The sequence below is a fragment of the Gallus gallus genome, chromosome 15 (genome assembly GCF_016699485.2).
Source record: "Gallus gallus isolate bGalGal1 chromosome 15, bGalGal1.mat.broiler.GRCg7b, whole genome shotgun sequence".
In the NCBI taxonomy this organism is placed as follows: domain Eukaryota; kingdom Metazoa; phylum Chordata; class Aves; order Galliformes; family Phasianidae; genus Gallus; species Gallus gallus.
In genome coordinates this window covers 3,577,849-3,593,315 of record NC_052546.1, presented here as the reverse complement: position 1 = coordinate 3,593,315, position 15,467 = coordinate 3,577,849, and the positions used below count along the sequence as shown (strand labels likewise).

The 15,467-nt window shown below is 39.9% G+C and overlaps 1 protein-coding gene across 3 annotated transcripts in view; it reads right to left on the bottom strand.

Moving 5' to 3' along the window:
* TMEM132D (transmembrane protein 132D) overlaps window positions 1–15,467 on the bottom strand; it is a 192,741-nt gene that overhangs the window by 123,008 nt on the left and 54,266 nt on the right. For 2 of the 3 annotated variants that reach the window (XM_025155705.3, XM_025155707.3), the window contains one exon: window positions 97–243. In XM_025155705.3, coding sequence (XP_025011473.2) covers window positions 97–243 — 147 coding nt within the window. Of the gene's footprint in view, window positions 1–96; window positions 244–13,301; window positions 13,427–15,467 lie in introns of those variants that run through there. The other variant, XM_025155708.2, reaches the window with a different exon arrangement.

Here is a 15,467-nt window from a genome sequence, read left to right as displayed (position 1 = left end):
ATTCTCTATAATAAAATTTATTAAAAGCATGGCACAACGCTTTGAAAAGGGAAAAGCTATCTGTCATTAAAAGGTAGAATGCTGGAGATGACCTACCTGTTTTCAGAGGCAGCAGACTTTCTCTGGCAAACAATAACAGCTGGTGCATATTTCCCCGTATAATCCACACTCTCTCTGATATCCCACAGGTATGGGCTGCTGGCTCTTACGCTGAAAACATTCACACCTTTCTTCACCTTTGCCCTAGGAGGAACAAGAGTGCAGTTCACCAGCTTGATCGGCTACTTTTTGCTTCACTTTCTCCTTCCTGCCCCACAGAAAATGCTACAGCTCATCAGAGTTTGACAGGATTACAAGGGAAAGAGATGAGAGAATTAACTAAGCATTTCACATTTAAAAATAAATGATATCAAGATAAAAAATCTTATTGAACTAATGGTATTTATGACTGTAGTTGTGTCTAAATCATGGAGAGGATACATTCCGCTTTTCTATTATCCAGACTATGGACACCACTGAGTGTGTTAGCACTTCCTTTTTGAATACTCCACAGAGAAGAGGAGCCACATCCATATTTTAAAATATCTGTGTCATTTCCTCTTAGCCAATGTTATAATCCTTAATTTTTTTTCTCCCCTTCTTTAACTATCTCCAGATACCACTGAATTTTTCCAGGATGTAACGTTGGCCAATTTGCTGAATTAGGAGTTTTAGTTATTGTTAACTTTTTGTTTTCAGATGTGTTTACAAAACCACAAAGTCCATTGTGGTCAAACAGCCTCGTATACAAGCTGTGAGGAAATGACAGTTTAATTGTGTTTGCTTAAAATCTCATACACAAAATCCATTCAGTGTTACTGCAAATTCTCAATGCCGAGAGAGAAAACAAAAAGGTATGTGATGTTTTTTGTATTAACTGCTGCTGCCACGCAGGGATGCTAATATCAGTCGAACAAACACTATCATCTCTGCCTTCTCTGCTCATGAAATCTTTGAAGGACAACATCACACAAATGTGCAGAATAAAAAGCCAAAGTATTTCTTCAACCACCTTGGACAAAAAGGAATGTATTTCATTTCTTCTACCACTAATTCAACAGCAGTAGCTGTAATTTCTTTAGCATACCTGGAAGAATGACAATGTGAGGGCCTGCCAATTTGTACTCAGGCTGTTTCTATGCTAATGTAACAAAATATATTTTAAGCAGGTGCAGTTGCTAGACCATGAATGCCCCTCAGGATGAGAGACCAATGGTCAAAAAGTGGAAATTGAACAGCATTCCTGGCATCACAGAGAAAATGAGGGAGATGGAAAAAGGCCAGATGATCTGGATGAAACACATTTCAGCATATGGCTGAGGTTAGTGCCAGTGACCTGTATCTGGCCCCACCTTCCCATTCCACTTCTAGAAGGGAAACCTGCTGGGTGTCAACTAAGATCCATGAGAGAAAAGTGATTCCCACTTTAAGGGAAATGGAGGTGGCTCAAATCCTTCCAAACTGAGATGGCTGTGCTTAGGAAATACTTCTAGGTCTGTAACATGGTCAATGTCTCTCCAATAGCTGATTATGGTCGATGAGAAAATGCCAGTGTGTGATTTGAGCTGCTGAGCTGAGCATGCACATATTTGAAAAGGCAGCGGCCCCAGTGGAGCCAACTCACAGTACCTCACACTAGCACAGGGCAATATCCACCCCCCTCACAGACAGACACTGGCTTGTGACAGTGCAAAGGAACGACTGCTTGCATTTGAGCTTGTGCTGTACACTTGGCTCCTGGGGTTTGCTGTGCAGGTAGTCACTGTGGATGTAGCAGACAGCACATTTGTTGAGCAATCAGTGAGCCATCCCTATGGTCTGCACATGAGTATACCTAGGATTTCTGTATGGCATGGTGCCTGGTCAGGACACACACAGGAAAACAACCTAGGGTTTTTCATACTCTACCTTGCCCTGCTCACATATATGCAATAACTGTACTGTAATTGAGAAGGCTACGCAGGACCTCAATCCAGCTAATTGATGAAATTTACCATTCTTTTTTTTTTTTTTAAATGGCATTATAAAACAGAACAAAATAAGTGTACAGACAGAATAACTCATACCATCCTCCTATTTAGTGCCTGGATTCCTTTAAATGCCAGAGTGATGATGTAAACCAGCAGCAAAATTGACACAAAACCATAAAGCCAAGCCAAGTCTGTTTATACTTGACACGTTATCCAGGGACTGCCATCCAGAACTGATTCCTAATGTTTCAATTAGGTATACCTAGTATACTTAGGTATACTACTTACAATATTTGCAGACTGTGGGTCAGCATTTCTTAGAAGAGTTTTTGATATGGTCTTATTTAGTCATCCAATAAAACCCAAACATCTAATTTTATTGAAAACAATAACAGAACAAGATTGTTGTTTTCTACACAAATAGAGATTAGTAACTCTTTTTGGAAGAATCAGTTAAATATACCTTTATATTTAGGATTAAAGCTTCAGTTCCACGATCCCAGGAAATGCATTTTCCTGTAGCTTGCCTTGATGCTGTGTTTGCTACTTCTAGGAGGAACTGCAGAATTTTATTCACCCATTTTACAACGGCAATAGCACTTGGCAATTACCAAAGGATGACCTGGATGAAATAGGGTTAATAATAGCTGAAGGTATGTTATTTGACAACAGATAAAATTGAAGATACCTGAGATTAAAACACTAGGACTGTTGTCAGGGCTCAGATACTTTCTTGCAAATCTGCTTTATTGAATTGCTTGGCTGTCACAGGGCAAGCTGGATCTTCGACCTTTCAGCTGCTCCTGAGAGCGCTCATGAGACAGCCTCTTGGTTCAGCCACAGTTCAATTTGGCAAGATTTCCCAAGTGCCATACACATGGAAGGCTGATGACACAAGTTTTTCATATATTCGCTCATGGTTAACAGTTAAGTACATCTCATTGCACGTTTGCTTAAAATACCACAGCTGGGCAGCAGAAAGTAAAGCTGTTGGATTATTTTATATCCACCACTTCACTTTGGGCCAGATTTCACACTGGCAAAGTGGAGGAAAGAAAACGCTTACTAAACTTTTCAAATTTTTTTTTTCCCCAAACAATGAGTTTATTCAGCTAAATATATTCATAGCAGTTTCTACAGCTTGTTATTTACCTCTGGAGCAGTGTTCTGAGCCTTGTAAGTAGCTCAGTCCTTACCCCAAATCAATCACAGCAAACAAAGCCCCTGGGAGCTCTCCATCCCTGAAAGCCTGTCAATGCTGACAGGATGCAAAGCGAGGGAAGGGAGAAAAAAAAACATAGGAGGAAGTCCCACAATCAATACATCACACCTGAAATCAAGCAAATACATTCTCTAAGTGCATAAAGATAGCAATTCCCAATTCTATCTCATGATCCTCAAACCACTGTTTACTCTAGTGATAAAAGAGGCTTCAACTTGGCTGATTTGAACGCAGGCATTGTCCTTTTCCATTTATCAAAGTGTATTTTAGCTTCTCCCACTTTTTGCGGCTTACAACCAGTGAGCATTTAGCTTTCAGCCCATGTCATTACTGCAGGCTGATAATGGCTGTGAAATTGTTACTTAAGTGTTGTATAAAGTGGAACAGCTGGCTGGTGAAAAATAACAGCCTTACAGCACGTGTACTGCTAAGTGCCATGGGATACTGCCGACAAAGTGTCTGGTTTGAATAGCAGAGAAGGGAAAGAGAGAGCCAGAACACACAAATTCACCCTCTAGACATGTCAGAGATTAAAGGCAAGGAGCACACAGGAGCTGCGTGCCACAGGCAGAGCTCCCCCTCCTCAGTTCACTCCTGACCGTGTCCTGCATGCAGGACACAAATACCACACATGGCTTCACTCCAAAACAAGGTGCATGTAAACAGAGTGTAACCCCTAAGCAGCTCTAAATAAAGGCGCTTTAGACCCATGGCAGTGAACCTCACTTTCTATTCCCGTGAACATTCAGGGCAAAGATCCGTGGGAATTCTTCACGCTCCTTCGGAGAAAGTGAGCTACTTTCCACATTAAAGCAAAGGCAAAAAATAAAAAGAGGGAGACTGTTAGCACTGGTACAACCCCTGGTTATCATCCTGTTACCAGTGGTGTCAGGAAGGTAGCAGATAAACTGTTTGCAGAAGAGTATATTTTCAACAGCTCCTAGGCACCAAGTAGACATCACTGCCACTTCGCGTGCCTCGGATTCGACTCATCACCATGTCTGCTGAAAGCTCTTCAGAAATAATATGAGGGAGTTTCTATTTATCTTCAGTGCTTTTTCCTGCCCAGAGCCTAATCTTGACCTAGCAATGACCACATGACATCTGTATGCCAATATTTCACCTCCAGCAGTAACCTCCTCCCTTCCCAAGGTCTTAATTTTGCTGAGCAACCTCAGGGCCAGTTCTATTTTAATTGCAGATATGGAAAAGTACGTCTTACAACCCAGTCCTTTAGACTGCTGCCAATTATTCTGGCTTTAGTTGGATCATATATCAAGAGACTTCATACTAACCATCTGAAGACTGAGCTTTTCATTTTAGATCAACCTTGACCCAGCTTATAAAAATGAGGATTTGGATCCAGGATATAATTTACAGAGTGGCTTCTGCAAGGCTTTCTTGCACTTATTTTCCCCATTGACTACTTCACGTACAAACCAGTGCTGTCAGTTGTTTTCAGAAGATGCCTCAAAGTTTCTCCAGGTTACACTAATAGTTTCACTGATTGAAAATCCGCAACAGAAGAGAATCGGGAGTCCCTGAGATACTGATGGAGTTAGAATAATTTATGGAGAGCAATCTAGCACAACATAAGCTATTTAAAGCTGTATAATATACCCACAAACTCTTATTAAGGTCTGTGGTTTTCAGCCCTGTGAGACAGAAACCAGTTATCATTATGCATCACCATGAAAGCAGATTAAAATTAAATCAATCTGTTTATCTACGGGTTTGCAATGCAGCTTTTCCAAAGTATAACGTGTTCCCCATCTAATTAACATTTCAGGAGGAAGAACCATTCCACCCAGACACCAAACCACCTTCATTCAAATGGAGATATTACAAAAAAACTACAGTCCTGGTGGATTTATTTCAATTAGTACAAGGGCACAGGACATATTTAGGATTCAAAAGTTGAATTTTGCATATACCAGAAGTTAAGTGAAATAGATCTCTCTGTAATACGCATCTCTAGGACTTGAGAAAACTGCCTACGGTGTTTATATTTTACATGCGTGCTGTTGTAGATATACGTATAAATGCAAGCATTGCATACAGATTTAGATTTCATGCCTGTGGCTTTCAGAAAGGAAGTTCATATTAAATTATGCAAAATACACCAGTCTCTGGAGAATTAAAAGGGAAGAACATTTACAAATCAATTTAAAGGAGAAACATACGGTCTGTAGTCTGACCTCTATTTGGTTTATTAAACAGGCCATGAGAGACCCCAATTCTCAGTAGGAACCAGAATTTCTGACGTTCTGCAGAACTGGATCTTCCTCTTGTAGAACAACCCTGTGTCAGGGCTCAGGAAGCAAACCTTAGAAGTTGTGTGAGTAATAAGAATAGCACTGTGCCTCCCTAGGGATCCCAGCAGCTGTCATCCTGGGACTCCCAACACAAAAGAAAAGGTTTTTCATATACTTCATGGGTGTGCAGCAGTCTGGCTGGTGCACCTTTCTGCTGATTTCATCTTGTGGAATGTATGCAGTGCCAGATAAGTGGCAAAGCAGTGAGAAGGAAGAAAATAACAGTGGGGTATCCTGAAGTGACACTATAGAAACAGAGGCTACCAGCAGGCAAAAGCTCAGTAACAGGATAGATATAAGACACCACTATTACAACTGGCAATGTTACTTTGAAGAGCTGTTCTAAGGAGATACTACTGTGCTGATGGACAAGCTGGTGCTCCAGCCTATAGCCATATATCAATACAAATGATGAAAGCAAGCATAGAAAAGCTGAAGGAGAGATACAGTCTCCAGGTTCACGGTTTGAGAGCAAGGTGAGAAGGGAGTCCACACATTGTTTACCCCAAGCTACTCACCAAATAGAGTATTGTAATGGAGCAGTGATTTACTGTCACCTCTCCAGGCTGTATGGCACTTTTTCCTACAGGAATAGAAAACTGAGAAATAATGAGCAACAATGCTAAACTAAATATTTATGTATTCAAGTATGTGAAGGAAGCTGTTTGTTTACAGAAATGAAAGGCAAAGATGAATAGCACTGCCTGCTGATTTAAAGTGGTTGGGAGCCCAACAGACTGCTTCCAAATACCGTTTCCAAAATAAATGCAAAATATGATGTAGGGTCTGAAATGTATCTTTCTAAATTGCCTGTAAAAGGAAAACAATGCAGCACATTCCTTCCTTTTCTGACCACGCATCAGCAAAACAGCTAACAGCACAGCCTGTGCTTCAGACAAGTTCTTTAATAAGTCTTTGCTTTAAGAAAGGGGTGATAACTTACCAAATGACTGGGGATTTTGTGCACAGAAAATCGAGTGTCATTTACCTTATTTTACAGGTGAAGAAAACAGTAGCTAACGGCTACCAAAGCAAGCAAGGGGAGCTGACTGTGAGCAATCCCCAGAGAGCCATCCAGAGCACAAGGTGTGCATAATGAGGGATTATCCAGCTACCCATTGTAGGCTGAGTAAAACCAAGCAAGGAATAACAAAACAGTTTTTTATGGACATTTACATACATGTGTGTGTGTCTCTGAACGTGTGTACATTTTTATGCTGAGCAGACATGCAACAAGAGAAGGAGCTCTGGATTCATTTAAATTGGCTGAGAGCGTTAGGAGCACAATGAATGAAGCAAAGACTGATGGACCACACAGCATGAGTCTTCCAAAGTTGACAGTTGCAGAAATATTCTCTATATCTACCAAGAATCAATGGGATTACACTGTGACAAGGGATATTTACACATCAAGAAGGCTTTTTATGACTAAGGAGGATGGCAAAGCACTGGAACAAATTGCCTGGTGCTCTTGTGCAGTCTCGGGCATCAGAAAAGGCTGTACCTGTCAGAGATGCCAGAAGAGTTGCAGGTTGAGCCAGCAGATGGAATAGATTCCTTGATGCTACAGCAGTGTGCATCAATACTTAAGCGGCTCAGGAAAGCTCTGGACCTGCTCACAGAGAAAACAGCTCAGATTCAACCCACAGTTTAGGCTCCTGGCAGAATTAGAGCTACAGCAAGCAGGTGAAAAGTTCATCTCACTGAAGGCATCTGGACATGCTCTATCCAGAGCAGTTACCCTGGCATATTCATCCACTTAGAATGGTAAGACTGTTTCTTTGAGTTCACCTGTAAAGCAGGGTGTGATGCAAGGCTGTTTTGAAGTCAGCCCCAGCTCTGAATTTGCCCTCTCATTTCCTGCCAGTGACAACTTGAGACTCACAGCAGTCTTAGTGTAGGATGCAGTGCTTGGATGTGGTATCAATTCATTATTGGAAAGCTTATTTCAAAATCTGTAAGCAGGACAGTTCTGAGCTACTTCCAAATCACATCTTAATGCAAAACGAAATGACAGTATCACTGAGTAAGGAATGAGAAGATTACCTCAGTAGTGCTAACGAAGACCGATCAGCGAAAATGAGTTAGCAACGTTCCCTAGCAACTTCCCACAGCTGCAGACAAAATCATCTTCTGGACATCATACACATTGTGAATACAGTTACTTTAAATACAAATTCTCTCATCCATTTACTACATGCAGACCCCTCTAGGAGGTAACACAGGAGCAATTTACAGCGAGCTGTACCATAACATTATCTTGTCCCAGAATTAATAAAAAAGACCCATGGATCCATATGAGCTCTGTTTGTCCTTCACTCAATGACATACATGTCAGATGTTCAAAGAACAGCATCAGAGAAGCAAAAAAGCAGCATATTATGATCTTTGCTGCAAAAACCCTGAGTCTGCAAACCCTTTTTTCAAAAATGTGTTTCCTCACTCATGGGAGCAATTTTGTTGATTCCTAATGGCATTACTTAAGGTTTACCAATTCAGATCTATAGTAAAGAAAATGTAAACTAATGTATAATTAAAGGGTTCCAATTCTTTAACGGAGAAATAGCCTGTGTTGATTCAAAGCGTTGCTATCAGCACTAAATGGATATTCACTAAGCAAATCAAATAGTGATTTTGGTTATATACATAAAATCTGGGGCTGTATGCTATACATCCACGCTGACATATTTAACCACTTCTGTGTCATTTGCATGAGTGGCTACCAAAGCAATATTTGCTAAATAATAGCAAGGAGTTCTGCTGCAGGCAAACCCTAACATCTCAGTGCAGCCACTGATGCAGAAGGGAGTTCAATTAATACAATAATGACACTGTTCAAAATTATTCTGTCCTTAATGTAGGGTACACACAGCATTGCCTGTATCCAGCTGCAGCAGTTAACCCCGTGCATGTCACAGCACAGTTATGGTTCTGATTTTTATGTGGGAAGAATCATAGAGGAGGGATGGGCTGATCCAAGTAAGCAGAAACAGAGATGACTCGGAATTACACAAAACCCTCCTTGTCAGTTGCTCTCCAAGATAGAGCTATTTTGCAGGAACACAAAAGCAGCTGGTAATCTTCTCTACGTGTAAATCCTGAAAAATTGATAATTGCACTTTCTCTCAGCCTCAGAGTTCCTGCATTTCCATGGACTGATTTATTCTTTTTGTGCATTTCAATATAAGAAAGATGAGAAGGAGGTGGAGGCTTCTCCTCACCACATACAATTGTCCCAGCGAACCAAAGGTGGAATTGAACACTAAGGTCCACATATCCATGGTCAAGCTAATTGCCATAAAGTGAAACACAGAAGTCTAAAACGTGGACTGAGTGAGAATTATAGTGTACACAACATTTTTCTCCTATTTTATGTTAAAATCAGCGTCTGAGGTTACAAAGCTTTAACACACTGTAGTTTTTACAGATTTTACATGTTGCTCTTCTGAAAAGAAATGTAAGAAGTTTTAGTGAGCCTACATACATATCTTACTTGTTCAGAATTATCAGCCATTACCACTTCTGCAGCAAAAGCCCAATAGCAGTCATCCAAAACGTTAACACCCTAAAGACTGGACAGAAGTGGCCAGTAGGCTGTTGTTTCTGAGAGGAAAACGGCTGTATTCCTGGCTACCAGCTGGTAGACTAAACCTGCCTGGCAACAAGCTGCTTCATCAGGCAATCAAAACATCAACACGATGGATGAAATGGCCAAATGACAAAGTGCTGAGAGAGATAGAAGAGAAGAAGGCTGAATAAACCACGATGCAGAGAGAAAATCTGCAGAAAAAGGACCTAGGAAAATAATTTCTACCATGAGTTTATCAGAGATTGACTTTCTCTCATTCTTTAAATCACGAGAAATGCAAGCTCTAGTTTCAGGAATCCCCACGCTCCTCTTAGAAAGTAAGGATTTTACAACAGAGCATAACACTACCATCCAGCATGGGAAACCCATATGGTTGTAGTAAGAAGGAAATTAATAGTCTGCCTGGGGATTAAGGCATCTTTCAGATCCAGAAAAACCCCAATGTATGCAGGCTAAGCCTCGCCTCTGATCAATTAACTTCTGCTCTCCTGCCAAGTGGATTTGCAGAACTCAAACCTGTTTGGGGAGGAGGTCTTACAGTGATATTGACGGAACTGTGGTCAAAATTAATGTTCAAAAATAGATCAGAGCACAGTAGGTGAGGGCAAATGAGACTCAAAGCATGCTCAGGATACAAACTGAACATTAACGCTCACATATCAAATCTGATACAAAAAACTAGATGTGAACGAGTAGTACCCATTTAAGAGAATACACAAAAATAAAAATTATTTTTTCCAAACAATATCAGTAGCAACAGATTTGTTCTCATAATAGGTACTTTGAGACATTCAGTATGTTCTATTCCAAGCCTCACCTACTTCCGTGACCAACTGAAGCACCACAGACAATTGATGATAGCAGAATATAATACAACAGTATTTTGACAACTGGGTTAAAATTCACATTAATAAAAAAACACAAAGCCTAGCGAGCTAACACAGCAGAGAGATGTTAATCTTGGTTTCAAACTTACTGAAGAGACTTGGGACAATAGTCCCATTGACGATAATGGGGCAGTGGAACCACTCTAATTTAAAAGAAAAGAACCACATCCCTCGGATCCCAGATACAACACTTCTCTAGAGATTTCTAGTGCAATATATCTTCGATGTATTTTTTTCTTAAATGAGTTTAAGGGAGAGGAAAGGCAGGTATGTTTTCCATAAAGAACATCTCTCTAGCAATAGCTGGAATTCCCTTGTACATAAGGCGTGTACAATGCTATCATTCTAAAAATCACACAATTATACTCCCAAGTACAGAGGTAAATGAATCAATAAAGATTGATAATGAAAAATTAGGTTTGCAGCTCATCCAGCCTCACTGAAATTAGCAGCTCGTGAGCTACCTTTCACAGATTCTTTATAGAAAAAGTTCTCTTTGAAGACTTATTTCAAGCCCACAATAAAGGTAGCTCTGTGCGTCACGCTCCACTGCATGTTCCTTTGAACAACTGCCTTTGCAGCTTGAGGCACTTTGTAGAGGAACTAATTAAACAATGGCCCCTGCCACCGTGGATCCTACTGTGAGAGAGCTGATGATGACGTGACACACGTGCTGCAAGCAAAGAGCACAAGCAAGCAAACCAGGAGAACAACCAAGAAACCAAAGGGTTGGGGGAGGGATGGCAAGCGTGGTTGGTATTTAAATGTATTCATTATCACCATGCTGTGTTGTGGTGAAAGAGCCATGAAGGGGACTCGAAGGGGGCTCCATAGCCACACAAGGGCAATATGGAGCCTGGGAAAACAAAGGTGCCATTGCACAAACTGATGTAGAAAGAAGGCAGCAAGTGGCAGCATCCACTTAGTGGCTACTGAGATTCTCTTGCAACTGTCATTTTCAGTCAGGAGATATGGAAAGAAAAGCATAATTTATGGTATAAAAAGCCCTTTCTGGTTGACAGAACTACTGGCTGCTGCCAACAGATTGATGAAAAGACTGTTTTTCTATTGACATATTGCTTTTGCAAGCAAATATATTGAAATAAAGATCTCAGGCATAAATATTTTAGTAATCATCATCACAAACTGGTCTTATTATTAGGATTACTATATATTAGGATTTTATAAAATTCATGGCAAAACCTGTAATTCAGTTATATCTCAATGTTCAAAATCTCCTATAGTTTTTTTAGGAATCACTATTTGCTTGTATTGCAAATATTATCAAGAAGCTGCTTGTTGCAACAGAGCCACTTTGGGAAAGGACAGCATAAACCCACCAGACACCACATGCATCACAACCTACCCACTGCCCACTCCAAGGGGATGCAGAGTCTGACTGAAGAGGTGGTTTCCTGAGCAAAAACACTGGCACCTCATCACCTTTATTTGGACATTTCCTGCTCATGTGTTAGAAACAGATGCTATCAGCCAGAATACACAGCCATTGTGGGCACACTGGGTCCCTTGTGCAAGACGTGGCAAACAGCATGATTGCATGCACAGAACAGAGCCACACAGGGCATCTTTACTGTAGGGGGAGAATTGTGGGTCCAAAGGGCAAATAAATCTGCCTCAGGTTTTTTCTAAATAAAGAATTTTTCCTCTTCCAAAAATATGTGCCTGGAAGTCAGGGAGTGACTGCTGGGGGAGATTTACTAAAATAGTGCACACTGGAAACAAAACCCCCAACGATTTAATCTGACAAGGCCTCCCGAAGGCAATTTGAAGACCTTCCCTCTAGGAGACTTTGACTGAACTATCACTATACATATATGTAGACACACACGTATAGATACAGATATGTATACACACACATACACGCACATTGCAACAGCAGCAAATGGTGTACTAATTAACTTTTAGTCCACCTGGTCAAAAACCAAACCCACTCTGAAGGGAAGAAAAGCCATTAACAGCACCTGGAAGTCAAATATGAGCAGTGTGCTCAACAAATCCTCTTTGTATTAGTAGGGAAGCAATAGCTGTGGTACATACAGTTAAAATGAATTATCTGATGAGAAATGCTCTTTAAGTTTTCCTTGAAGATGAGCAGATTTTGACTGAAATTTGGAAACTGCATCATTCAGCATAGTACTGCATATTGGAGGCATTGTCATATTCTTTTATGCATTGACTGGCCAGTGAGCCTTAAGCTGTCTTCAGATGTGCTCTTCTCAAAATTAGGCACTAATGAAACAGACTACCACTGATAGCAGCATTGCAGAGAAAGACTAACTCATGAAGAAAACATGCAAATCACATCTTTGCAAAAAAGCAATTTTCAACCATCTTTCTTACTTCTACACCCCAAGGAGTTCTCTGCACCAACTCCATTCTACTTTCAGCATTTCTTATCTTGCTCTATTCTGCTCTTTTCATTTTAGCATTCAAGTGATAAAACTATGAGATTTACTCATAGTTAAGGAACCTGTCTACCCATTACTCTCTTTCTGGCTCCCTTGGATTTCCTTTCAGAAATTCTAGCCATTGTTGTTGACATACACTGGAGATGTTTCAAAACTGTGCTAGCTAATAAGTTAACAGCCCCTGCAAAACAGCTCTAGCACCAGAAGAATTGAAAAAGGCTCTTACTCAAGAGCACCAAATTGTGAAGCTGACATTACTATTGCTAGAAAACTGCCCACTGATTTCATTGGTCACTAAGGATAGCTCAGGTTCACTGCATACAAGTCTATTTCAAGACATTACTGAAACAGCACTGACTGCAAAGGTGTGTTAAATCACATGGCTTTGCTTAGAGAGATGTGTTTGGAAATCAAAGGGTGTAATATACATATTCGCTCCTGTTCTGCACAATAAATTATTTATTAAGCCCATTTCTCATTTCAAGATTCCTAGACAGGTAGTTAAAAATACTTGAAATGATTTATTCAAGGTTGGAAACACCTGCAGCATCCATAATGCATCTCAAAACAAGCCACGTTGTTTCCAGAACACACATCATTTTCACCAGTAGTTTGAGACATCTATAAAACTTCTGAAGAAATTTAATAAATCTTCCCCAACAGATGCGTATAATTGATCTTATAAATTTCTCATGGAAACATGAGGAACCACTCATTTTTTACACCCTGAGAGGTACCGTGTCTATTAGCTTTCCTAAGGTACTAAAGCTTCTCCAAATTCATTCATCTAAATAATAATTTTGCACTTCAACCTGCTTTTACCTAACTACTTTTTTCACCCTCAGCTCACCTGTTAGATGCACCAATCCGTCCCTGTCATTTTCAGAAGCGCTCGCACAGCTTATTTCCAGTTTGCACTCCAGAGAAAAGGATCTGCTCTAATGCTGTTGCCACATCTTTCTTGCCTTGTTACCAGACCACTGAAGATGAGTTCACCACGTGATTACTAATTACTGCTTATGAAAGAAGTACAATTTATGACAGTGCAAAGAAGTACATCATTTCCATAAGAGAAGGGGCTCTTAGCATGCAGAAAGGAATGTAGAAGAGATGGCAGTACTTATATTATGAATACGCACATTATTATTCTAAAATTGTTGTCACTAGATTAATTCATCTTCCCAATTATAAACTTACTTTTATATCTTATATCACTAAAAAGAGAAACACTAGTTGTGATTTCTGCTTGATACAGTATTTATTAATAACAGTATAAATAATACATATGTAAGACTGATTTTAACTCTGTCACCTAAGTTTGGGGTTCCAAGAATTACTGACATCTAGTTGCTCTGTATCACTGCAATATGTCTGATCTGCTTGAGCCTCACTTAGTACAGCTTGGTACTGTGGTTTATAATGCAGTAAGTAACCACATGCAAACAATTCTTTGCTGAGTGAGGTCCTACAATTGCTGGCTCTGTGACAACCTGAGAAATCCCAACTATGCAGCCTCCATTCTGACACATACCCTAACCATAATACAATTTCATGAGCTTATAAACACAATAGGAGCACACCACCATTAGCAGTCAATAGGATCTAGGCTACAAAGCAATTTAGATGCTGGAAAGAATTCCAAAAGCATTACCCATAAATGAAAGAGAAAAAAGAATTCCACATCCACAATCAAAACCAAACACATTCAGGTGCCAAACCCATGGCATATCCCTTTCCAAGTCCAGCTGCAGCCTATCTGAATGACTTCCATTTGCAAAGCGTGCTTAAGTGACTGGAACAGAAAGAGGACTCATTTTCTACCTTGGTACAACATCATTTTTCTCCTCCTGTGACTGTATTAAGGTTTGAGACAATCAGTTCTTTTGGCTTAATAGCTACAATTATTACCTGAAAAGAAATGCATAGCAATCCTGATGTGTATCTGAAATTAAGTCCTTTTTGTTGGGATTGGAATATATACACTGTCTTCTCTCACTGCTTATATCCAGTGTTTGACTTCATGCCAATTTTTCCCTTTAAAGCACAATGATTTAGTGGTTGCTTTCTGAGTTTTGTATGGCAGCTGGCCAGGTTTTAATTCCCACCATCAGCTGATCACATATTCTTCAAAGATTAAAACACTATGTGTCAGCAGCCAAAGAGAAGGCTAGCATCTGAACGACTTGTTTCTGCTTCATCCTGTGAAATATTGATTGCCAATAAAAGTAAAAATAAAATAGTATACTATAAGTTCTGTGAAACAATTTTCTGTAAATCCCAAACCTTTAAACTGTAATCATTGTGAAGGAAAAGTAATGCATATCTTAAGAATCTCAAATGCTGTTTCCTATACTCAGTCACTGGACAAATCTGAATCTAAATGGCTGTTCTCTCAATGCCCACAGGATACAAATGGCCCAGTTGAGTTTACAGCAGTAATAAAGAACAGACTTTGAGACTGAGTGTAGACTGATACATACAGCAGAGTGAAAAATAAACACGCTAAAGCTGCTACATAATTCTGTCAAGCATATGGTTAAGTTATGATTTTATTTAGAAAACAGATTGTAAGAGTGAAGTGATGACAGATGAGGGTATGTTGGTCAGTCATAAATAAGTGTATTCTAATAGGAACTGGGCTTGTTACTGATTATATGCTGCCACACAGATTTAGTGAGATCTAATCAGTTAGAAAATATGGCTTCTTAAATACAGGCTGCAGCTCATTTCCAACTTTAGGTTGCTCACTTGAAAATCCATGAACATTACACTGCATTCAACCTTTAAGAGAGGGATCAGGGAGTTACATTTATGGACTCAATTAGGCATCCTCATTCCTTATAAAAGGGCAGGATTACTCCTTTAAGAATGGCTTTCCCAATGCCCAGTGCCCTGCACAGAGATGACTAAACCAGACATAAGGAAATGCTAGAAGCAATCTTAAGTCCTTTTTCTGACTCAGCTTGCTCTACAGCACTTAGATAGGCATCACTAGCTGCATCAAAACCAAGAGACT